This window comes from Lissotriton vulgaris, chromosome 1_1 (genome assembly GCF_964263255.1).
Source record: "Lissotriton vulgaris chromosome 1_1, aLisVul1.2, whole genome shotgun sequence".
Taxonomy (NCBI): Eukaryota; Metazoa; Chordata; class Amphibia; order Caudata; family Salamandridae; genus Lissotriton; species Lissotriton vulgaris.
In genome coordinates this window covers 239522596-239546846 of record NC_141685.1, presented here as the reverse complement: position 1 = coordinate 239546846, position 24251 = coordinate 239522596, and the positions used below count along the sequence as shown (strand labels likewise).

General features: G+C 47.0%; 2 protein-coding genes across 2 annotated transcripts in view; both read right to left on the bottom strand.

Moving 5' to 3' along the window:
- LOC147745336 (uncharacterized) overlaps positions 1–4935 on the bottom strand; it is a 460883-nt gene extending 455948 nt beyond the window's left edge. The window contains exon 1 of the mRNA XM_086952255.1: positions 4882–4935. The gene's annotated coding sequence lies outside the window, so the exon portion shown is untranslated. The remainder of the gene's footprint in view (positions 1–4881) is intronic.
- Positions 1329–24251, bottom strand: part of LOC147745335 (uncharacterized) — a 43312-nt gene continuing 20389 nt past the window's right edge. The window contains exons 2-4 of the mRNA XM_086952249.1: positions 5803–5843; positions 4882–4935; positions 1329–4339 (exon numbers count right to left, since the gene is read on the bottom strand). Coding sequence (XP_086808375.1) covers positions 2033–3226 — 1194 coding nt within the window. The 5' untranslated portion in view covers positions 3227–4339; positions 4882–4935; positions 5803–5843 and the 3' untranslated portion in view covers positions 1329–2032. The remainder of the gene's footprint in view (positions 4340–4881; positions 4936–5802; positions 5844–24251) is intronic.

Genomic DNA, 24251 nt, shown 5'->3' with positions numbered 1-24251 from the left:
GGGTCTCACGTTGCAAAAAAGATCAAAGGGCCAATATGTTTATTAACTCAATTTGTCCATAAATGATGAGGGAAATTGTTCAGGACTGGGGGGATTGAATTATATCTACGTAATGCTTGGAACCATTAATATCTAGCACGTGATCCAGGCTGCTGGGTTTTGTATGAATTACACCGTAAAAAAACCTGCAGAGGCTTCCTTTTTTGGACCTAATCAGGTAGACCTATTAGACTGGGGGAGTGAGTAAGGGAAAAGATATAATACAACGATAAGGGTAGCATAACAGTCGTACGAATAATAAGTCATCAGAAATGCCAAAAAGAATGCACACTCTGCATGCTTATCACTGATGGAAACACTGTGGTAATGCAACAAACATAGGTAAGAAAACGTGACAACCAATTACACAGAACAAATAAAAACATATGTAATGGTCGCAAACATCAGCGGTAAAATCTCTAGATGATGATAAACAGATCAACATAAAACAGGCAGACAAAGGTTGCGACATCGTCATCATGTTGACCACTGATTATGATGACTGTACCCGTCAGTTAGCCGACAGGAATTACGACATCCCGGTCACTGTGGACCCTAAAAAATGGCTCTGCGCCCAGATGGCCTACTTGGTCTCAATAGCAGAGACTCACGACTAGATTAGTGAACATGAGGCAGACTTCTTAGTCAATACTCAACTGAAAATCCCAGACTTCTATGTCCTCCCCAAAATCCAGTGTCAGGGATCAATTTCTTACTGGAACCCCTGTCCAAGTTCTGCAATACCTTCTTACAGCCTCTTAAAAGAAAGATACCTTCCTTCCTACAAGACACCAGATATGTACTGAGACTAATAGAAAACACTACCAACACATACCAAATTGACCACCTTGTCTCATTGGATGTGGAAGCTCTTTATACCAACACACCCCATTTTAGAAGTGTTGGAAAAAGCACTGCGCACCGAGATCTGGACAGCCCCCAACCCCAGTGAACTTTAAATTGGAATGCGCAACACTCACTTTAACCGAAAACTGCCTATTGCAGTGCCGGCAAAAGGAGCAAAAGCCCTTCGATGAAGCATGAAAGTCTTTTGAGTGTATGAGGGCTCCCATTCCAAAAAGGGAATTTCCCCTGGACTTTACCTATTAGAATTTGGAGCCCCCTCATATGAACTGCATGTACACCCACACTACAAAATATGTTAATAATAACCTTTAATAAACAAAATTGACTAATTTGTTCTTGAAAATGTCAATTTCAATTAATTCTGTACATAACGTTTTGTAAGTTTGAGTTCATACACATGGTACGTAATACAAATATTTTACTTTAGGAGATTTAATTAAAAAAACAAATTTTTTAAAAATCATTTAAATGTAATATAGTTAGTTGTGCTCCAAAACCACTCCAGTTGCCAGTGACAGTCCTATTTCCAGCCCTGACCTGGAAAGCACCAGTTTTTTGCCATTATTGATAGCCTTGTGGAATGTGGCAGGCTTGGCAAGCAAATGACTTCAAATAGGCCACAAATAACTACTAAGTAATTATACTAATTAAAGCATGTTTTCTCTCTCAGTGTGTGCTTTTCCCAGTAGACAGTAAGACCATCAATGGATTGACGTCTTTGCGGCTGCTTCATAGGAAGGTTTTGCGATGCTGATACCTCCTCCCCAGAGTTGACAGTGAGCAACTTTTACATTCACACATTGTCTCTCTCATATAGAGACATTACATTTACAACTGAAGTTTTTGACACATTGAGAACACTAATATATATATTTTTTTTCATTGTTGAGGGTTCCCTCTTGTTGAATCAAACTGAATCTCTGACTGATGTTTTTAGGCAATTAGAAAAATTATAATGTTTTTACCCAGTGTGGATTCTCTCATGTTGAATGAGACGGGCATTCAGACTGAAGCTTTCCTATCATTCAGTGCATTACTACGGTTTTTGCCCAGTGTGATAGGGTTTGAGCCCAGTGTAGATTATCTCATGCTGAATTAAACTGGATCTCTGACAGAATTGTTTTTTTCATTCAGAGCACTGGTACGTTCTTTCCCCAGTGTGACTTCTCTGGTGTTCATTGAGATTTAATTTCCGAATGAAGCTTTTTTCGCCTTCAGGGCACTGATATGGTTTATGTCCAGTATGGATTCTTTTGTGTTTAATGAAACTGGATTTATGACTGAATCTTTTCTGGCATTCATTGCATTGATAAGGTTTTTGCCCAGTGTGAGTTCTCTCATGCTGCGTGAGATTTGTTTTCTCACTGAAGTATTTCTGGCATTCAGAACACTGATACGGTTTGAGCCCAGTATGGATTTTTTCATGTCGAGTTAAGCTTGATTTTTCACTGAAACTTTTTTGACATTCAGAGCACTGATACGGTTTAAGCCCAGTGTGGGTTCTTTCATGTAGAGTAAGGATACATTTCTGACTGAAGCTTTTCCAGCATTCAGAGCACTGATATGGTTTTTGCCCAGTGTGTGTTCTCTCATGTCGAATGAGATGGTCTTTCTGACTAAAGCTTTTCTGGCATTCAGAACACTGATGAGGTTTTTGACAAGTGTGGATCCTCCTGTGTCGAGTGAGAGTGCCCCAACACCTGAAGCTTTTCTGGCACTCAGAGCACTGATATGGTTTTTGTCCAGTGTGGATTCTCTTATGTCGAGTGAGACTGCTCCAAAAACCAAAGCTTTTTTGGCACTCGGAGCACTGATATGGTTTTTCACCAGTGTGGATTCTCACATGTTTAACAAGAGAGTATTTGTCACTGAAACCTTTCTGGCATTCAGGGCACTGATAAGGTTTTTGTCCACTGTGAGTAATTTCATGTTGAATGAGACGGTCTTTCTGACTAAAACATTTCTGGCATTCAGAGCACTGATAAGGTTTTTGCTGAGTGTGTGTTTTCTTGTGTCGAGTGAGAGTGCCACAGCAACTGAAGCTTTTTTGGCACTCAGAGCACTGATATGGTTTTTCTCCAGTGTGGATTCTCACATGTCGAATGAGAGAGGGTTTGTGACTGAAACCTTTCTGGCACTCAGGGCACTGATAAGGTTTTTGTCCAGTGTGAGTTCTCTCGTGTTTAGTGAGGTGGGATTGATAACTAAATCTGTTCTCACATTCATTGCTCTTATTCAAGATGTATGCATCTCCATCTTGTGTTCGTTCCTGGATACATGCCATCTTACGACTGAATCGGATTTCAGAGTCTGTACACATTTATATTACACCCCGTGTGACTTCATAAATAAACTGAAGATGCTCTTCCTAACATTTGTATTTAAATAATTATAGCTTTTATCTGGAGATCAATTTCCTACTTTTAAATACAGCCTATCTAACTTGACTTATAAACGTATACTGAGAAGCCCCCTGTAATTATTATCATGGATTTATTTTCTCTAAGTTATACCCAGCAATTTTGTGACTCCAGTTCACCACATTTGATTTAGGATTTTTAAAGACACTGATAAGATCTTTGGAGTTTAGTATTTGCCTGTAAGAATATTTGTTCATGCAAATAATGACAGGTGAATTGGAATTCCAGGGTGGTTTATGGATTATCAATAGCAAAGCACTGGCCCATTTTAAGGTTTCTTTGCAAGTATATGCGTTATCGCTCAATGGCTAAGGGAAGTACATGATCACTTTGGAGGTCCGGGACATTTTGAAACCACTCAGATCACCCCAACCGACACAGTTAGAGGGCAATTATTTTTATATTTGAAATGATATTCCAGCGTCTTTGCGGTAACGACATCTGAGAAAGAACATTTCTTTTAAACAATGATTTCTCTCCCCTGAATCACAGGAGATGGAGACAAAAGCTTGCTCTGTTAAACTGAGGTCATTAGTCTTTCTGACAGTTCTGTCCCATCACGTGTAAGGATACTGATCTGTTGGGGAGGGGTTTGGGTCTCAAAGTCATTTCTCATAAACCATCAGACAGAATTTACAACACTGATTATTCTCAAGTGCACTGCGTGGGCATCAATTGTTGCCAATGTTTTTTGTTCTACCAATCTTGAAATGTTTCCATTAAGTGAAAATATTCTTCCAATTTGTAGATTCAGACTTTCAATTTGCACTTGTGTTTCATTTAAATTTCACAGGCAACTCAATATCACTCTTGGTAAACATTTATGGTCATTTTTCTCTACAGATATTGACAACTTTCACATTGAGCAGTTTCTTCCGCTGCAAGTTCCTCAACATTCCTGGAGCATAGAATGTGTTTCTCTTCTAGAGCTCGAGAATATTTTCCTTGAAATAATACTTTTTGTTGTGTTTCACTCAATTAAAATCTTCTTTTTTCTGTTCATTTTCAGTGACCTGTAGAAACAAAGTTAGAGATTGTAAATGAACATAAATAAAGAAAACATACTTATGACCTTTTACTTGCAAAAGCAACATTTACAGAAACAAGATGGGTGATCCGTTTGAGTTGAATTTCTGATAGTGGTGGTGAAACAGCTCTTGGACACTGTGTAGATCGGGAGCTTGGAACCACTGGAGCTAGACGTTTTGAGAACAAAAGAAGTAAAAATTTAAGAAAGAAACACAAGTTATACACCTATTGTGAAACGGATCCTTAGAAGCAGACAACACCTTCAATTTACACTTTCTGTGGAAACGGCTGGCATCGTAGTGAAATATTAATAACACTTTTAGCAACTATCAGATGTTATTTAGCCCCTACCCACTTAGACTGTTCATCTGTTCCTTTTTCCAGTGATTTAGGAAGGGATATTTTATTGAACAAAGGAACTGGCCTTCTTGTAATCACTGCTTTAAGTGCCACCACAGAGTGAGGCTGTGTCCAGTTAATTCAGTGGAATTCACTGTTTCAAATTGTGGGGAAGATAAGGACTTACTTGGTGGCCAGGAACTCATCACACTCCTTCAACAGGGCCCAAGCACTGCAACACCTGAAAAAGGGTAGAAAAAAAATCACAACAGCAAAAGAAACCAAAAAGTGACAAGAGAAGACAAATACAAAACAACACAGAATAGAGAAAAAAAGACTATCTTTCACTTTCACCACAGGGACCCAGAACAGCCCCTAAAGTGACAAACAAGAAATAAAAGGGCAGGTTGGTGAGGCGGAAGTCAGATACAGAGACGGAGACGGAGCAGTACGAGGGAGAAGAGTATCATGTGGTACAGAGAAGTATACAAATGCACTGATAGTCAAGGAACTGCTGGGCAACAGGGGAGGCAAGTGCTCAGGGACCAGTGCATCCTAACCCAGGAAGAGACCAGACCTGGACTAGGCCACACCGCATTCACATTACCAGAGGAATGTGGTTCCATCTGGTGGATGCCAGGGTTCGTGGGTGGTCGGAGACATTAGTGGGAAAGTAAAAATTGAAGGGGGAGGTTTGCCGGAACATTGAGAGGCTGGACACTGCTACAACAGCCTGCATGGCAATTCACTTTGCTAGAGAACCCTTAGTATTCATCGGAGCCCTAGGGTAAGGAGAAGAAAGAAGAAAGCATTGTTCAATGTATTAAACTGGAGTTGATTAACTTGAGCCTGAAGTATACTAAATTTTGTAAGAAAACAAGCTCAAAGCAGCTACCATAAAAATAAATAAGGAAAAGGACACATTAAAAGTCACTTATTTGTTTTATTTTATTTCATTTTCTATCACAAGCTATATAGCTCGAAAAAAGTCTGGAGATGGAAGGAAATTCAGGAAGCTGAAGTGAAGAGAAAGAGATGGAGAGAAATAGGAGAAAAGGAAACAGAGGGCAATAGAAAACCTTACCTGACAGTTATTTTGTTTGTTTACCTGGGGGTAGCAGCCACACCACCTGGTCCATACTAGAATACCTTTAAAGCAAGTAAAGAGATGATTCAACCAAGAGCTTATTTGCATGAAACATGAACCACACTTCATCCCATCTTCCAAACAACCATCCTTAACTTACAAAGCAAAATGAACTCTTGTTCCCTAGAAACCATTGTAAAGCACCTTTGGTCTATAAATAAATATGTGTGTTTTAAACCATTTTATTCTCCTGGTATCTACGACGAAACCCATTACACACATCTTCCTCCAAACAAAACCTTGTGCTACAATGAACACAACATGAACCCTAGCTGACCAAGGTCTGAGTGAACTTACAGCACACCCACATGCTGAACAAGGTCTGAGTGAATACACATCGCACCCACATGCTGACAAAGGTCTGAGAGAACATACAGCGCACTCACAGGCTGAAGAAGGTCTGAATGAACATACAGCACCACCACAGGCTGAACAAGGTCTGAATGAACACACAGCGCACCCAATGGCTGAACAAGGTCCGAGTGAACATACAGGACACCCACCGGCTGTACAAGGTCTGAAAGAACAGCTGGGCCCCTACAGGATGAACAAGATCTGAGTGAACATACAGCACACCAACAGGCTGAACAAGGTCTGAGGGATCATAGAGGGCACCTACAAGCTGAGAAAGCAGACCCTAACAGCACAGCCACTTCTTCATAGCCCATCTTTTCATTTGGAACTCATCAAACATGCACATTTAAATAATCTGGTTGGCAAACAGCATGTTATGTTTTAAATCTTTTATAAATGTTGAAGCAAGAGGAAAAACAAGACCCCCAGCTCCGTGGAATCAATGCAATATAGACTACAAGTGTCACAAAGAGTAGCATTACCAAGGCAATATGAGCGGAGCGGGCCTGTAGGAATAAACAATAAGGAGAAGATGGGAAAAATCAAAACAACTGGAGTCCAACATTACCCTCCCCCCGCTTCCCCCCTCGTCCACCGAAAACAGGGAAAAAGAATAATCTGGGAATCAACGTAATCGTTTGCGGTGCTGTGAGGAATCATTATGTGGGAGCTGTGTGTCTGAAAGGCGGAGAAGTCTGAGGTATCTGGGGCATGTCAGTTCACGGAACTCAGTCACAAGTAGGGTCAAGAAGGGCCGCCACATCTCTGGGAAGTGCCAGCTAACATGAGGGTTAATTTCTCCATAGCCAACACCAGCCAGAGTCGCTGTAACCATCCGGAAAATGTTGGGAGCTGGGCGTTGCGCCAATGTACCAGGATGTTCTGCGTGGTTGCGCCTAATGTGATGACAATCAATCGGCCCCGGGAGCTGTGTCTCGAAGTGGGTGTCTATTTCATCGAGCACCTGGGACCAGTATGATTGAATACGGTCACAGCCCCAGAGGAGATGCACCAGAGTGCCCACCTCCCCGCAACCCCTTCAACAAAGGGCGCTTTGTCCTAGATCAAATCAAAGCAGGGTATAATACCAACATGTTGCTATCTTAGTCAGTGTCTCAGTAAGTCCCATGTGGTATGCTGAATGCCGAGCCCTATGATATATGCCCTCCTATTCCTTGTGGCTAAGTGTCCTTCCCAGGTCCTGTTCCCAACAAGCTTGACCAGCGTTATATGTATGCGTAGTGGACGTTAATAACATTTTATATAGGTCCGAAATTATTTTCTTATCGGATGTGGGTGTGATGAGCCATTTCTCATAGGGAGTCAGAAGGCGCTGAGCCTCAGGTTGGATGTGTGGGTGGAGTGCCCAGTGTCGGAGCTGTAGCAAGGGCAGGCGTTCCGAATCAGGAAGGCGGTAATCTGCCTTAAACTGTGGGAATGGGATAATCCCCTCCAAGTCGAAGAGGTGGCTCAGGGACCGGCAAGAGGTGGAGCACCAGGCAGGGAAGGCCCTAGTACCCATGCCGGGTTGGAATTCTGGGTTATCGAACAGTGGTGTGAGGGGGGAGGGATAGGTAGTCAGATTATGGTCGGTGTTAGTGCGATCCCAGGACTCCATAATCGTGGTGGTCTATGTGATTTACGGAGGACCCTGGAACAACCAATGTTTCTCCGACTCTAGGCGGTGCCATTCCACTAAATAGCAAAGCTGTGAGGCGTAGAAGTAGAGCTGGAGATCAGGAACCCCCACACCTTCCTTCTCCGATGGGAGAATTGCTATTGCATGCTTAAACCGGGGCTTGCGGCCTTGCCAAATAAAATGTGCCAGGTCTGACTGGGTCTGTTAAATCCAGCCTGAGGGAGGGCGGAGGGCGGGGGTGGAGGGTCTGAAAAAGATACAGAATCTGGGGAAGGAAGGTAATCTTGGTAGCAGCTATCCTACCGAGCCAGGATCGTGTGTAGTGTTTCCACTGGCCTATCTTTTTGAGTATATGCGCGCGGAGTATGGAGTCGTTGGTTTCAGTGGTAGCCTGTATGGAGGGGGCTAATTGAATTCCCAGGTACGGAATCTAGGAGGGTGTCCATTGTATGGGGTGTTCTTATAGATGAGCTAAAGTGTGCGGGATAGGGAGATATTTAGTGCGATCGACTTATACATTTGATCTTAAATCCCGAGGCTTGTGCGAAGCAATGCATTTCAATGAAGAGAGATTGCAGCGCAGGAATTGGGTTAGAGAGAGCAAGCCAAAATTCAATCTGCATACAAGCTGATAGTGTGTACGTCTCCTCCAAACTTGATCCCAGAAATGAGGGGATGGTGTCTAATCCGTAATGCTAAGGGTTCTATATAGAGCGCAAAAAAAAGGGGTGAAAGAGGGCACCCCTGGTTGGTGCCTCTTCCAATAGGAAAACAAGAGGACGTATGGCCATTAACCTGAGCTGACTGATGCCTTGGGTGAGCGGTAGCAATTGAGGATCTGAGTATGCAGATTCTCACCGAAACCGACATGCGTCAGGACCTGCTCCAGATAGGGCCAAAGCACCCTGCAGAAGGACTTCTCCGCGTCGATAGCTAGTAGCATGTATTCTACCTGAGTGCGAGACGCCTTTTCGATTAGGTGCAGGACCCGCTTGGTGTTATCGCTCATTTGTCTCTGTGGGATGAAGCCTGCTTGATCGGCTCAACCAGTTGGGACATGTAGGATGCTAGACGGGTCGCCAGTATGCTAGTATAGAGTTTAATGTCTATGTTCAGTAGGGAGATCGACTTATATGCACCGCAGGATGTATCATCTTTCCCGTGTTTCGGGATAGCAACTATCAACACTTCAAGCATCTTTTACTGGATAACCCCGTCCTGTGCAAAGGTGTTGAACAAACCCGTCAGGAGGGGAGCTACTTGGCTGCAGAATGTTTGATAAAAGGCAGCTGAGACTGGGTGATTTGCCCAGCTTGAGGTGGGAGATTGCTGCTATGACTTCTTCAGTCCCAATATCCCTATCTAAATAGTCGGCCTGCGCCTGGGTGAGGGAGGGTAAGTGTGCTGCCTGATAGTCGGAGCTGTGATGAGCGGCTAGGGGGTCACCCGAATAGAGCTCTGCGTAGAAGTCTCGTAAGACTTCCGCTATTGCAGCATCATTTTGTAACGAGTTTGCCTCTAAAAGAGAGGATGGCCTGAACACTCTGTCCTTGTCTGCCTCCCGTAGTTTGTGGGCTAGGAGGCGACCGCCTCCGTCACTACCTGTGTAGCATGCGTGTCGGAGACGGAAGGCCACATATTTGGCCCTTCTTGGTCTAATGCTGCAAGTTGCTTCCGCTCTACACACATTTGATGCCAGGCCCGGGAAGCACCAGTCCGCTGGTGCATCTGCTCCAGCTCCAGCTCCGCGACTCGCTGGGAGAGTTCAGCCCGTTTACGACTATGCTCATGCTTGTTAGCAGTGGATATAGCTATAAGTTCCCCCTGTATAACTGCCTTTAGTGCCGCCCACTGCGTCGCTAAAGAGGTTTCTGAGTCGGTGTTAAGGGCAAGCCCACTCCAGCAAGGGCATCTGACTCCTGGTGATTTCTATTTTGTTTGGTTTCCAGACATGCCTCCGTCAGCCCTGTCGCTGCCACCCCGACAGAGAGATCTCAGGCCCGAGCTGGTGCTATGTTGGTCTTCGTCATCGCTTGGTACAGCTAGGTCCAGAAGTCAGCAGGAGTCTGTGAGTGATCAAAGCTGGTGGAGTTTGCCATTATAACTAAAAATAAGTCGAAAGGGATGACCCCAGGAGTATGGGATTCCTTGCTGTCGAAGGGCGAAATTGCCGGTGGCTCTGAAGCATGATCAGGGCCAAATCTTGGAAAAGCACCAGAGAGGGTCCCTGGAAAGAGGTGGGGTGAAGAGATCTCGCCTTGGTGAGGATGGCCTCTTTGGTTCTAAAGTCTTGGACGCACACGAGGATATCCGCAGGGGGGGGTATTAGTCACCCAGGGTGGTCCGACCCTGTGTGCCCGGTCCAGAATGATCTCAGCTTCATGGGAGGCACCTAGGATATGGTGGAACAGGCACTGAGCGAATGCAAATAGGTCTTTAGTGTCCTCTGTCGCTTTCACACCCGGATCTGGATGTTGTGTCTGCAAGACCGGTTGTGTCTGCAAGACCGGTTTTCCAAATCCTCCAGGTGAATTTGGATGTCGACATGCTGGTCCTGTAACCGAAGTACCTCCCGTTGGAGCATATTTGACTCGGTCGCAGCGGTGTCGCTCCACTCCTCTAGTGAGGTCACTCGATCCCCAACGTCATCCACATCTCTGCGTATCTCCTTGATCTCAGCTGTGAGATCATTTTTCACAGATTGCAGAATTTCTCTGAGAGTTAGGAACAGCGACTTCAGGAATGCCTTGGTAATAGGCTCATCACTGGGGCTTGCAGACTGCATCAGGCCTCCATCTCGGGGGCCGCAGTCCCCATGTTGGGGATAGAGTGTGAGCATCCAAAAATGTCCTTCAGGGGCTTCACCTTCTTCATCCTGGAAGAGGACATACTCCTCTGACACCCCCAGGCGGGTTGTTGAGTGGGATATGGGTGTAGGAGAGATCACAGCCGATAAAGGGAGGTGCTAGTGTGTCAGGTCTATATGGGCGCTAGCATTGAGATCTGTGCTGACCACTGTAAAGGCGTCACGGGGCGAAGGTAGGTGGGCACGCCCGATCGCGCGGTGAGGGATCTGGGTAGCTTTGCCAGACCTAGGCACCACGTGGGGTCGTCGCTTCCATGTGTTGCAGCTGCGTGATGATGTGGGAGTAAGGGCCTAGATAACCACTGCTAGGCCGGGCCTCTACACAATGCACCCCAGTCCAAAAAAGTCCAGGCAGGCCCCAGCCCTCCAGCCTATCTCCCAGATTCGAGATGCGTGGCACTCAACCACAGCAAGCACGATGGTTGCCTAGAGGTACGGGTAATCCTGTCCCAGGTCACGTGGCCTCGCTCCCAGCGCGGCTGCAGGGCGTGCTCTCTTATCAGGCGTCCGCGAGGGTAAGCATATTTCAAAGGGAAGGCCTACATCCAGGTGTGCTGTAGGGCCCAGGCATTGATGTAGCGTCGGGCCGGTAATATGCTCGGAAGTGAGGGAAAAGTCACGGCCCGCCTCCAATCCCCAGGCCAAGGTGCTAGGCGGCACGTACGTCCTCCGGGGGACCCCAGGAACCTCCGAGTCTGCAGCCCCAGGCCCCGGCGCCCCAGGCGGATGACTCTAAAATCAAGGCCGGGGATCCTTGCGTGCTGCTGGGCCCTCTTGGTGTAAACACCTAGTATTTCGGGACACAAGAGCAACTTGCCTTCGCTCCTGAGGAATTTTCTAGTTAAGGTGAAGGGCAGTTAGATTGTTTCCATGAGCTCCGGCTGCCCCCGAGGGCAACGTGAAGAGCAGGGTCGGGGCTGCGCTCAAGTCCCTGGCAGCGGTGCCCTCCAAGGCGGATTGAGGCCGGCAGTCGCAGGCAGCTAGGCGTAGTGCTGGGCAACCTGTGTATCCTCCGGGTTGCCTGTAAAGCGGCCGGGTTCAGAGCGGCTGGCCTCGATGGCACAGACTCCGGACCACCGCGTTGTTGAGACCTCTTCCAGGTGTCGGCGAGGGGAAGGCTAGGTCGACTCCCTCGTGGTCCCCGCGAGGCAGCTGCGGTCTTCGCCTGCGTTGGGATCTCGGGCCAGCTGTGGGTAAAGTCTTGGCAGATGGACTCTCCAAAGGTATTCCAAGCTATTTCTGAGCCCAGCGAGGACCTGTATGTGCCAAATTGGGTGGACAACGGGCAGGAGCTCTGAACAATGGGTCCTACCTCGCCGCCATCCTGGTCACGTCCCGCAAACAGCATGTTAAAGGCCCTCTACACAATTCTGCCCAATCTCCAAAAATCAGTCAACCACTCTTAGAGTTACAGAAAACATGCTCTCTGAGCAACAGCAATTCAAGTTCAAGCTGCTGCAGTGTGCGAACGAGGACTGAGAAATGGCAGCAACAAGGAATCAATGGAAATCCAATCTCCGTTCTTAAGGTGAACCAGGAGTGGAACAGAGGCAACCCTACCCTAAGGGCACTAAAGACAGTTGGAGTCAGCAAGTAAAATGATGGACATTCGAGATGGGAGGTCCATTTGGCACTCCGTTGTGATGGGAACTAGGCGATCCGTGAACAAGTGAAAAGGATGCTGGTGACTATGTGCAATTAGTGACCACTGATGCCGAAGGGCTAGGAGTGAAGCAATGCCTTGTATGATGGGTGGGTACACATTCCATGGCCGGAAACAGTGAATGGAAGGCAGCAGGGCTTCTCAGTAGAGGGCCGGGCAGGTATTTGAATCAGAAAGGGAAGATGAACAACTGCACACCAGTCACGCCAATATGGAAGAATGCATATGCCATTATTATAGCACGAACCCCAGCAAAAAAGACAACAGAGGTACATGGTCAAAGACGAGCATAAAGTGAACGAGTGATAGGAAAGGTAGCTGATTTGTGGACGGTTAATGCACTTGTGATATAGGGTTCTTTAAAGAGGTGCATCTTCAACTCTTTCACAAATTGGAGCAGATTTGGGGCAGCAGTCCTAATGGATACAGGGATGTTGTTCAAATGTGGATTGCTCACCTCTCATTCTCTGGAGCCCCTGATGAGAAGGCAGATATGAACCTGTTGAAACTAATGGAAGAGAAACCTTTTTTTGACAAGAGAGAAGTTTGTTTGGAGGGTGATGTCATTGATGTGGGAGCTGCATGTTGGGGTTCCCCTCAGAAAAGGGGCAAGGGATGAGAGCCTGATGAGATAGATTAGAGCACTCTAGAACAGTCATGTGGGATTGGAAATCAGGGGGCTGCTGGCATTCCGACAGATAAAGTCATGGAATGTACCCGGGTTTGCTTCTGTGCAACCGCAGCACTGATGTTATTGCACCCCATGGAGTGACTAACAGGAAGTGTTCAGTGGTCCTCTAGCAGGAAAGGTCCTATTCTGCTCGTCAGCTCAAGCGGCTCAGGGAGCTCGGGAGGGCCTGTGTTCCCGGAGTGGAATTATGCCTGAGGAAATTGAGCGGCAGCATGTCCAGCAACCTACTACTATTTTCCCTACTGATGACGGAGGAATCCAGAAACACGTGTCTAGGGATACGCTTTAAAAATTTGGCATTAGCTAAGACATTTTCGAACTTTGTAATGAGCGCAAAACATCATACTACATCCACCAAGATGCAAAGAGGTAATGATGCTGAGAGGTGTCAGCAGTGTGCTCCTATGCCCCTTCACTATATAAAATGGCTCCCTTGAGCCGCTTGAGCTGACAAGCTCGGGAGTGCCTGCGTGCCCGGAGTGGAATTATGCCTGAGAAAATTGAGCGGCAGCATGTCCAGCAACCTACTACTACTTTCCTTACTGATAACGGAGGAATCCAGAAACGTGTGTCTGGGGATACGCTTTAAAAATTTGGCATTAGATAAGACATTTTCAAACTTTGTACTGAACGCAAAAATCATACTACATCGACCAAGGTGCAAAGAGGTAATGACGCTGAGATGTGTCAGCAGTGTGCTCCTATCCTCCTTCACGGACACCTGAAATGGGCTCTCCACCTCACCAACCCAGTACACAAAACTACCTTCGCACCCAGACCAAACATCCTAGGGGGGTGGAGGTGGGGGAGGGGAAGGAGGATGAGGCCTCCAGGCATAAAACACAGCACAAATATACAAGGAAGAGCTGATAGGTATTCTGGCCACTGGCGTTTAGTGTCCGGTAATGTGTACCAATCTACTTTAGTTAGTAGTGTCATGGACAGGTTCTGGGGACAGTAGTCCCCTACAACAAGCACCTACTGCTCCGCAGCTAAAAGAAAAGATCTCTATCTACTTCTGACTTATTCTATTACACATAAATATTGGTAGGGTTGCGCTTAGAAGTAGGCTGAAAATAGCTATCAAATGCTGTAAAAAAACCTTGACAAAACCCCTAACAAGGTGGGTAATTCACTGGTGTTTGCAGACACTAGCACTAGACGTTGCATCTAATCCTGGCTTTACCACTTTACCTAATTATGCTGGAAATAAACACCAAATGTTAAGTCTCTGCAGGGCCACTATACAGGTCATTATCCAGAGACTGGTCCCTCGTCCTCTCCATCACATTCTCTGTCAACAAGTGTGTGGTTTACTGCACTAGGAAACTACAACCAGGAGATTGTTTAACCCTGGCCTACCAATGTGTCTAATAGTGCGCTTGGGGAATCGCTGATTACATTTATGCCCCTCCCCTATTAATGTCCAAGATCGTGAGTATTTACGAACATCCAAGGGCTATAAGTAAAACTGGGCTTTTAAAAATGGGCCTAGACTGTGGAGTTGTGTCTTTAAGTAAAGATTATTATCCGTAGTTCCTGGAGTGTTGATGATGGATTGCCAGGAGTCTTCCGTCCAGTTATGTTCCAGGTGCAGTTGGGTGAGTGGTGACTAAATCTTACTTTTGACCTACTGATGACATGAGAGTTTGCTAGGCCGGGCCTCTACCACATAGACATTGCCTCTGAGGAGGGTGGGTACACAGTGCCCATTCTTGTGGGCTATTCGCCAAAATGTAACATGGTCAAGTAGGTGGCTTGGCAGTTCGGGCTGGACTATTGCCATGGGGAACAGGTCCCTGACTGATTTGCATATGGCTGAGTTCAAACTGGGATGGCATATTGAGTAAGAGAACAATGGATTTAACCCAGATCTCTTGACTGGGGGTGAAAGTTTGAATAAATTCAGCATTCCGTCCATCATTTGTTGCCACAGTACTTTTAGAAAGTTGACATTTTTCTTACTTAAACCACTTGAGGCCTTCTGCCTGTCTCTGGAATACACGTCAGGGGTGGGTGACAGCTGGCTACCTGTATTACCTCTAGACATACACACACAAAGGAAGGGTAGGTCTAACAGAGTAGCCATCTGCATGTTGATGGGTCATCTTGAGCAGGCTGGGCGGGAGGAGGTGGCCCTTTAGAACTGAAAGGGCGGTGCCCAGTGCCCACAGAAAGGATTGCATACCCTCCTGGAGTGAGTATGCAGCCAGGGTAGGAAAGGCACGGTCTTGTGCACTTCAAAGCATTTCTTTGAAGTCTTCATACTTCAAAGGCCCAACTGGGTATAAGTACTGGGGGGCTGCCAATCGTGTTGCTTGCCTGCCATAACGGTCTCCTGCATTGCCAGAGGGGGAAACGCTGCTACACCGCGGCCGCCGCCGCATTCAATCCCCGGTTTGCCAGCATTGCCTTGGAAGGAACTACGACACCCAGAGGCCTTCAGTGGCGCTTGTTGAACGCGTCACTGCCCTGCGTCAGGAGGCGCTTATAATCGAGCGAGGCCCCACGCAGCACGGGACGCTGCCAATCTTGTTGCTTGCATATCATAACGGTCTCCTGGATTGCCAGAGGGGGAAACGCTTCGACAGCGCAGCCGCCGCCGCATTCAATCCCCGGTTTGCCAGCATTGCCTTGGAAGGAACTACAACGCCCAGAGGCCTTCAGTGGCGCTTGCTGAACGCGTCACTGCCCTGCGTCAGGAGGCGCTTATAATCGAGCGAGACCCCACGCAGCACGGGACGCTGCCAGTCTTGTTGCTTGCCTGCCATAACGGTCTCCTGCATTGCCAGAGGGGGTAACGCTGCTACACCGCGGCCGCCGCCGCATTCAATCCCCGCTTGCCAGCATTGCCTTGGAATGAACTACAAAACCCAGAGGCCTTCAGTGGCGCTTGCTGAGCGCATCACTGCCCTGCGCCAGGAGGCGCTTATAATCGAGCGAGGCCCCACGCAGCGCGGGACGCTGCCAATCTGGTTGCATGGCTGCCATAACGGTCTCCTGCATTGCCGGAGGGGGAAACGCTGCTACACCGTGGCCGCCACCGCATTCAATCCCCGGTTTGCCAGCATTGCCTTGGAAGGAACTACAACACCCACAGGCCTTCAGTGGTGCTTGCTGAGCGAGTCACTGCCCTGCACCAGGAGGCGCTTATAATCGAGCGAGACCCCACACAGCGCGGGACGCTGCCAATCTTGTTGCTTGCCTGCCATAACGGTCTCCTTCATTGCCAGAGGGGGTAACGCTGCTACACCGCGGCCGCCGCCGCATTCAATCCCCAGTTTGCCAGCATTGCCTTGGAAGGAACTACAACACCCAGAGGCCTTCAGTGGCGCTTGCTGAGCGCATCACTGCCCTGCGCCAGGAGGCGCTTATAATCGAGCGAGGCCCCACGCAGCACGGGACGCTCGCGGGCGTGCCCGGGTGCTGCCCTGGCAAAGCCCGGGCAAAGGGCGGGCCCGTCTGCGCCCGTCAGAGGCCGGAAGAGGCCGGGCTGGGCAACCCCTCTAACATTTACAAACATTGCCCGGACTATGAGGTACTGCTGTCTTTACATTAAATCTGATATTTCCCCAGCCTTTTTCATCTTCCTAACCTGTCTTTGACCTAGCGCCCGGTGTTTTATACGAGTATATGGTTCGTGGCTTTTGAGATCTTGTTGTTCCTCTGGACTGTAACAGTATAGTATAGCAGGGTCTATTTAGTCTTTTCACCTTAGACGAGTGTATTATCAAGATGGGGAAGCAGGCTTGTGCGGCGAGGCAACAAATTATAGCTCCCCAAAAAAATAATTCTAAATCTACGTCCATAGACAGAATGTTAGAGAAAGCATTGGGTGTGGTAGTTACAGAAATAGAACGAACAGAGAGGCATCTATCTATCACTCCAAACCTAGAGATGGACCCAATAGATTGTACCTCGCCAGTCGATCTACGGGTAACAAGTATAGAGTCCACCAATTATCAATCTATAACTATGGAGTCATTGAGTTTAGAGCCGCCTAAGGTCATTACCCCAAGGTGCCCAGGAAGAAAATGTAAAGCAAAACTAAAACCTAATGCAAAACTGCCTGCAAGAAGGAAAAAAGTGCAGGAATCAAGCAGGGAAAAGGGTAACATAGGGGGCAATCACACTGAGGACAGTATAGAACCCATCAAAGATCAGCCCGCGTGGGTTACACTGTTGGTGATGAATCTCCAGCAGCAAATGAGAACAATTGTTAAGGAAGAATTAACACCCGTATTGGCAAGGCTAGATGGGTTGACAGTAAAGTTTAATGGATGGCTAAAAAACAGAGGGATGACTAAGGATATAACCAGCACAGATAGTATGCCGTGTGCCCAGGCCACCACGAGTAATTTGCAAATTGGCCCCCCTTTAATCTCAAATGAAAGACGTCATCCTGTAAATGCAGATAATGATCAACATCACAGGAAGTAAAATGGAACTTCTGTAGCGAGACAACCCTCCCCGACTACAAATACGGTAAATCAGGCCCCCCCCCACTGCCAGAAAGAAGAGGGGAGCCACAAAAAAAGCTCCAAGCAGGTGGTGGACGACATTTCTCTAATTCAGGATTGTAGCGCTTTAGAACGTAAAAATCAAACATATTGCCTCGAAACTATAAATTTACCACAAGAGTCAACCCCATACGTACTGGTACTTGCAGGGGTTCCTGTATTAAGAAAGGGTCTAGTAGAAACACATAAAGATTTAAAAAATAAATCCATTCACTGGTTAGCAAACCATGGCAATTTTGATTATGAGAATACCCATGAGATCCTAACCACAAGAAGGGTGGGTTGGATAGGCGAACGACACAAGGACATTCCAGGAGAATGCATAGTGATTAATTTTTGAAATCCAAGTATCATTGAAATTTTTTTATCAACCGAGTATGGGAGGAATATGGGTAGTATCCTATTACTCCCTCCAGGAGCTTTAACCATAGGTCAGGGTACTGAGGGCGGGACATCATTCTGTGTGAAAGAGGATAATGAAATGGGAGGGCGGGGGATATCCCTGGCCACATGGAACATTGCGGGCCTCAGGAGTAAAATGGATGACCCCTATTGGAGGGATCTCATAGGCACCATGGACATAATAGCTATGCAGGAGACCTGGGCCACCGAAAACATGCTCACAGTTGATGCCTTCACCACTTTTTTTCTCCCAGCAGTCAACTCAAAGCGGGGGCGGGCCAGAGGCGGTCTGGTTACCTTGATATCTGCCAAAATCCCGGGCTCTTATAAAGAAATAGCAACTGGTAGCCCCTACTGCCTCACAGTTCTAATTACTCATATGGGGCTCTAATACCGTATTGGTAGTGAACTTTTATAACTCCTTTGATAGGGAACATCCGGTTGGCAACCTGTTGAGGTTAAACTCTTTCTTAGTCAACTTCAAGGAGTCTATAGAGCCCGAATGCATTGTCATCTTAATGGGAGATTTTAATGTCCATGGTTGCCAGGATAAATGTCCCCCCAATGTTCTATTTGGCCCCCCGGAAGAGGAGAATACCCACTTTGAACACTCAGAACAGGGAACTTTTCTGGAATCCCTGTTGGCCGAAAATGGGTTAATGCTGCCAACTGGGTGTGACGAGGATATCCCCACTTTCACAGGTTATGGCAGTGGGTCTACAATTGATTACATCTTTTTGAGTAGCAGTTATGGGAGCCAAATTATTAGTTATTCAGTCGTAAGGTCCCGTTTTAGTGACCTCAATCTGGTTGTATTAAAAGTTAAGAATGTACTTGTTATCAAGGAATGTAGCTTGAATCTAGTAGATAAATGTGATATACGATCGACTGACCAGGCACGTAGAATTAAGTGGTGTAGAATAATTCCTGAGGATTTCTTTTGTAATCTTTGCATTAGTAGCCAGGAGGCTCTAAAACTCTGTATGGATGATCAGGCGGGGGACAATGAGGTAATAGAGGCGCATAAAAGGGTCTGCGCCGACATTCTGTCCAACCTGACGCGACAGGGCACAAGTAAAACACAAGGGAAGGAAGGCTGGTTCGATAAGAAATGTTCTGCTGCTAACCATAAACTTAAAGTAGCACTTAAATCTAAACCAGTAGATAGAATGCTCGTGGCTACCCTCAGGAAAGAATACAAGATCACCATTGAAAAAAGGCGGCGCGAGATCAGAGAGGACGCTTGGGCCGACTTGACCTCAATCGATGTTTTGAAAAGCAGCGCCAAATTCTGGGCCGCGGTCAATCAACCCTTTTTCTCAGACTCAAGCAACAATGAACTGGATTGTGGAATCCAAGCAGACAAATGGCACTTGCACTTTAAATCTGTTTATGAACAGGAAACATTGGGGGCTGAGGGCACGACCAGCTTTTACCAACTTCCCTATAGCTTAACGGTGGACGAGGAAGAGGTGGCCGTGGCCATTGGAAAACTGACCAGTAACAAAGCACCCGGGCCGGATGGGGTTCCCAATGACCTTTTTAAAGTTGATATTTTATTTTGGTCCAAAATCCTAGCTAGAGTTTTTAACAGAATTTTCAAAGCAGGTATCCCAGAATCTTGGACCCAATCAGTGATTGTCCCTATTTACAAAAAAGGGGATAGGGGTGACCCTGGAAATTATCGCCCCATATCCCTCATAGATTCCGCAGTCACGGTCCTAGGGAGAGTGGTCCTATGTAAACTTACTGAATGGTTAGAGGAGACTAACACTCTCTCCCCCCTTCAGTATGGTTTTAGAAAGGGGCGTAGTACCATCGACCAAAGTTTAAACCTACAACTGCTCTTAGGGAAATACACACAAGTGAAGCAAGGATTCCTGTACATTGTCTTCATGGATCTGTCCTCGGCATTCGACCGAGTCAACAGATCCAAGTTGTGGGGCCAGCTTCTTAGTGTTGGAGTAGACCCAAATATCGTGTATTTTCTAGCAGACCTTCATAGGGACCTCACTGCCACGGTTCGTTACGATAGAAAAGGGAACTGTACGGGGAAAATCAGTATTACCAATGGTGTAAGGCAGGGATGCATTCTTGCTCCCCTGCTCTTTACACTATATATAAATGACCTGGGTGGAATTTTGGGCACAGCTTGCAAGGATATCCCCAGGGCAGGGAAGTATCTACTGCCCGCCCTATTATATGCGGACGACGCTGCCCTTATAGCTAGAACCGCAGTGGGTCTACAAAGCCTGTTGAATTCTTTTTATGCTTTTATGACAAACCTTGATTTAAGTATTAACTTTGGTAAGTCTCACGTTATGGTGGTAGGCCACAAAGCAAAGGCCAAAAAAAATGTGATGACGTTGCACTGTAATGGCCACAAGCTGTCAAGAGTTTCCAGATTTCCTTATCTGGGGGTTGTTTTCGATGACTGTTCCACATGGCACCCCCAAATGCTGGAGAAAAAAAAAGTTTTGGCACGCTCCATCTCCGCGGTGCTGGGTTTTTCACGCAAATTGGGGGTGAAGCCCATAGAGGCAGTTTTAAAAGTGTATGCTGCTAAATGTATTGCCATCGCTATGTATGGTGCAGACCTGTGGGGCTTTAGGCCTATCAAATCTCTTCAAGTCATAGAAGATAACTTTTTAAAATCAATTCTTTCCCTGCCAAGATCCACGGTCAGCTTCATAGTCTATCAGGAATGCGGCGTGGATTATTTGGAGGATCGAATTGCTATGGCCCCCCTTTTAAAATGGATATCGGTATGGCTCAATTCAGAGTTTGAAGTCAACCATGAAATCCTGAAGGACTGCCTAAAGTTAGATCACTGGAACAAGATTCCCTGGCTGAAATATGTAGAACAAATGTGTGTAAAGCTGGGACGGCCCGAACTGTTTCACAAACCATCCGCCCTGGTGAAAGCCGATCTGAAGTGGACAAAGAACACTTTTTTGCTGTACAGTGGTATGGACAGAGAAGGCAGGGAGCTGTTAAAGCCCTCTGTTAGGACTCATCAATAGATTGCTTCTCCTGATCATGATCTGGAACTTTACCTGAAGGTTGTTAACAACACAAACCACAGGTATCTTCTAACCAAGTTCCGACTGAACAAAGTCCACCTATTAATCTCAGGCCGCCCCAGCTGGACCAGGGACTTGGATTTGAATCTATGTAACTGTGACGGTTACTCAATCATGGATACTGCCCACTTCTTGTTTTTTTGTGATCATTTTAAAGACATTAGGAAAAAATGTATTATGCCCTTGTTATTTATTTATTTATTTATTTACGAAGCTTATAGAGCGCGCGGCTACCTCCAGCGGGGGTGTCCCAGCGCTAAGATTACAGGTTTATCACAAGAGAGGGTTGCCTGGTTCATGTCCATCCGAAAAGAAAAACCAAGGGCTGCAGAGGAGCTCTTAATTAGCGTTTGGTAAACAGCCAGGTTTTTAGTTTGCGTCGGAAGACTTGCTCAGACTCGGTGAACCTAAGGTCTAGAGATAGGCTGTTCCAGAGCTTGGCAGCTGTAACGGTGAAAGTTCTGCCGCCACTTCGGGTAAGCCTGAATCTGGGGACGTTCAGTAAGCGAAGACTGTTAGATCTCAGATGTCTTACTGAAGATGATATCTTGAGTCTTTTGCTCAGATAGGCCGGGCCAGTTCCATGAATTGCCCGGAAGGCAAGGATCAGGGTTTTGAAATCAATGCGTCTGGCTATGGGACGCCAGTGTAGCTCATCCCAGTATGCTCTGACCGAGTTGCGGGCGGGGATATTTCCAATAAGCCTTGCTGCCGCGTTCTGAATGATTTGTAATCGGTCTATAAGATATTGGGGGGCGCCGGCATATAGGCTATTGGCATAATCAAGATGTGCCGTGATAAGTGCCTGGACAACCGTTTTGCGGGATGTCTGGGGGAGGTAGGGAAAAATCTTCCTGATCATACGCAACTTATTAAAACAGGCCCCCGTAACTTTATTGACCTGGGCTTTACCGGACAAGGTGTTATCAAATACGAAGCCAAGGTTTTGGGCAGACTGCACTGGTGTGGGTGGAGGATTCAGGACGGTAGGCCACCATAAGGTTGCAGGGGGAGTCGATTTCTGGCTAAAAAAGAGAACCTCAGTTTTGTCAGTGTTTAGGGCAAGATGATTGTCAGCCATCCATGCGCAGATATTGCCAAGGCAGTTTCTGAAGTTGGAGAAGAGGGAGTCAGAATGGTCTCTGAATGAAAAAACAAGCTGAGTATCATCAGCATATGAGACCACCCTGACCCCCCAAGACTCAACTACCTTGGCAAGCGGGGCCAGGTATGCGTTAAACAATAGAGGGCTCAAGGCGGAGCCCTGAGGCACACCGCACAAGAGGGGTTTGTCCTCTGATTCAAATGGGTGCAGCAGTACCCTTTGGGACCGCCTGGACAGAAAGGATTTGATCCATGCCAGGACTGTGCCACCAATCCCCAACTGTTGTAGACGGGCTGTAAGTATGTCGTGGGATACAGTGTCGAATGCAGAGGATAGGTCGAGGAGGACCAGCATGGCCTCCTCGCCCCTATCCACTGATTCCCTAATAATCTCGGATACTTATAGCAGCGCAGTCTCGGTGCTGTAGCCGGTTCTAAAACCGGACTGAGAATCGTGCAGCAACTGATTTGTTTCAAGATACTGAGCCAGTTGTTTCTGGACCACTTTCTCCAGCACTTTGGCAGGTTTAGGCAGGAGCGAAATGGGTCGGTAGTTGCAAAATTGTGAGGGGTCAGCATCAGGTTTCTTCAGGATGGGAAGTAGCCTAGCATGTTTCCAAACTGAGGGAAATGGACCACGGGTCAAGGAGGAATTCCAGATGGAGAGGAGAGGATTAATTAAAACAGGGGAATTCTGCGCCTGTTGGATGAGTTTTGAGAAATAAGCTCTCATCGAGGACCGTTTAAGTTTTTGGAATTTGTTTAGGGCAGATTTATAGGCCAGTTTGGCCAAGGGGTCATAGTCCTGGCGCCATTTGCGTTCCATCTGTTTGCACTTACTCTTTTCCTCCCGTAGCATGGGGGAAAACCAGGGGGCAGAGGGGCGAGATCTGGAGGAAGCCAGAGGGGCAAAAGGGGCAATGGAATCCAGAGCAGAGGTAAGGGCAGAGTTATATCTTGCCGTTTCCTTGTCAAGATCTTCCAACTGATTAAATTGAAACTGAAAACGGGAATCAATGGACTCACAGGTGACTTTGGTCCATTTGCGACCACTGTCTCTGTTGAGGGAAGAAGGGGGGGGAGGGGATGGAATAGTGATAACAAAGGGAAGAAGGAAATGATCTGACCAGGTAAGGGGGAGGGGAGGAAGGGCAGAGATACCAGGATGATTTGTGAAAATAAGATCAAGTGTGTGGCCTGCTTTGTGAGTGGGGCCTTTAACTAATTGGGACAAGGTAAGTCCTTGTAGGGTTTCCAGAAGAGAGGATGCTTGAGCACAGGACGGATTATCAATATGGAGATTGAAGTCTCCCAGCACTGTAAAGTGGGAGTGTTTAAGTGAGAAGTCCGCAATTGAGTGCATCAGGGCATTGAGAGAAGAGGCGGTGGCTGAGGGGGGATTGTAGACCAGGATACCGGCAAAGATAATGCTTGCGGAGTCCATGACCGTGAGATGCATGGCTTCAATAAGGCCGGGATTAGGAATTTTAGTGATATTCAGTATAAGGTGGGATTTCGCAATTACCGCGAGACCCCCACCTGGTTTGGAATTATCTCGGTTAATGCCTAATAGTCGGTAGCCAGGGGGAATGGCCAAGTTAATGTCCGGTTTGGACGAGTCTTTGATCCAAGTTTCTGTGAGGAATAATAGGTCCCATTTGTGAATGTCTAACGACAGCCAAATATCAGAGGCGTGTGCAGGAAGAGATCTGCAATTAATTAAGGCTGCTTCTAAAGTAACCGGGGGCTGGCGGTGAGCAACATTCATAGACTGAAGAGACGGTTTGATAAAAGCAGGGATGGAGATGTTACATCGTGAGCAAGAGTATGAGATAGTTTCCAGGCTTTGGGGGTTACAACAAGTTGCGGGGTTGCAAGCGCCTTGACGTAGGTATAAGAGTTGATCAGAGGACCAGGAGATAGTTGGGGTGCGAGATGCAGGGGGTCTGGCGCTGGGCGCGGGCCCGGCGCGGACGGGCGCAGACGGGCTTGCCTTAGGCGCGCCCGCTGTGCCCGCCCGCTGCGCGGGCTGGTTGACCCCTTCCTTTTTATCCAAGTCCATCTGGAGGTGGGAGGAGGGTGGGAGGC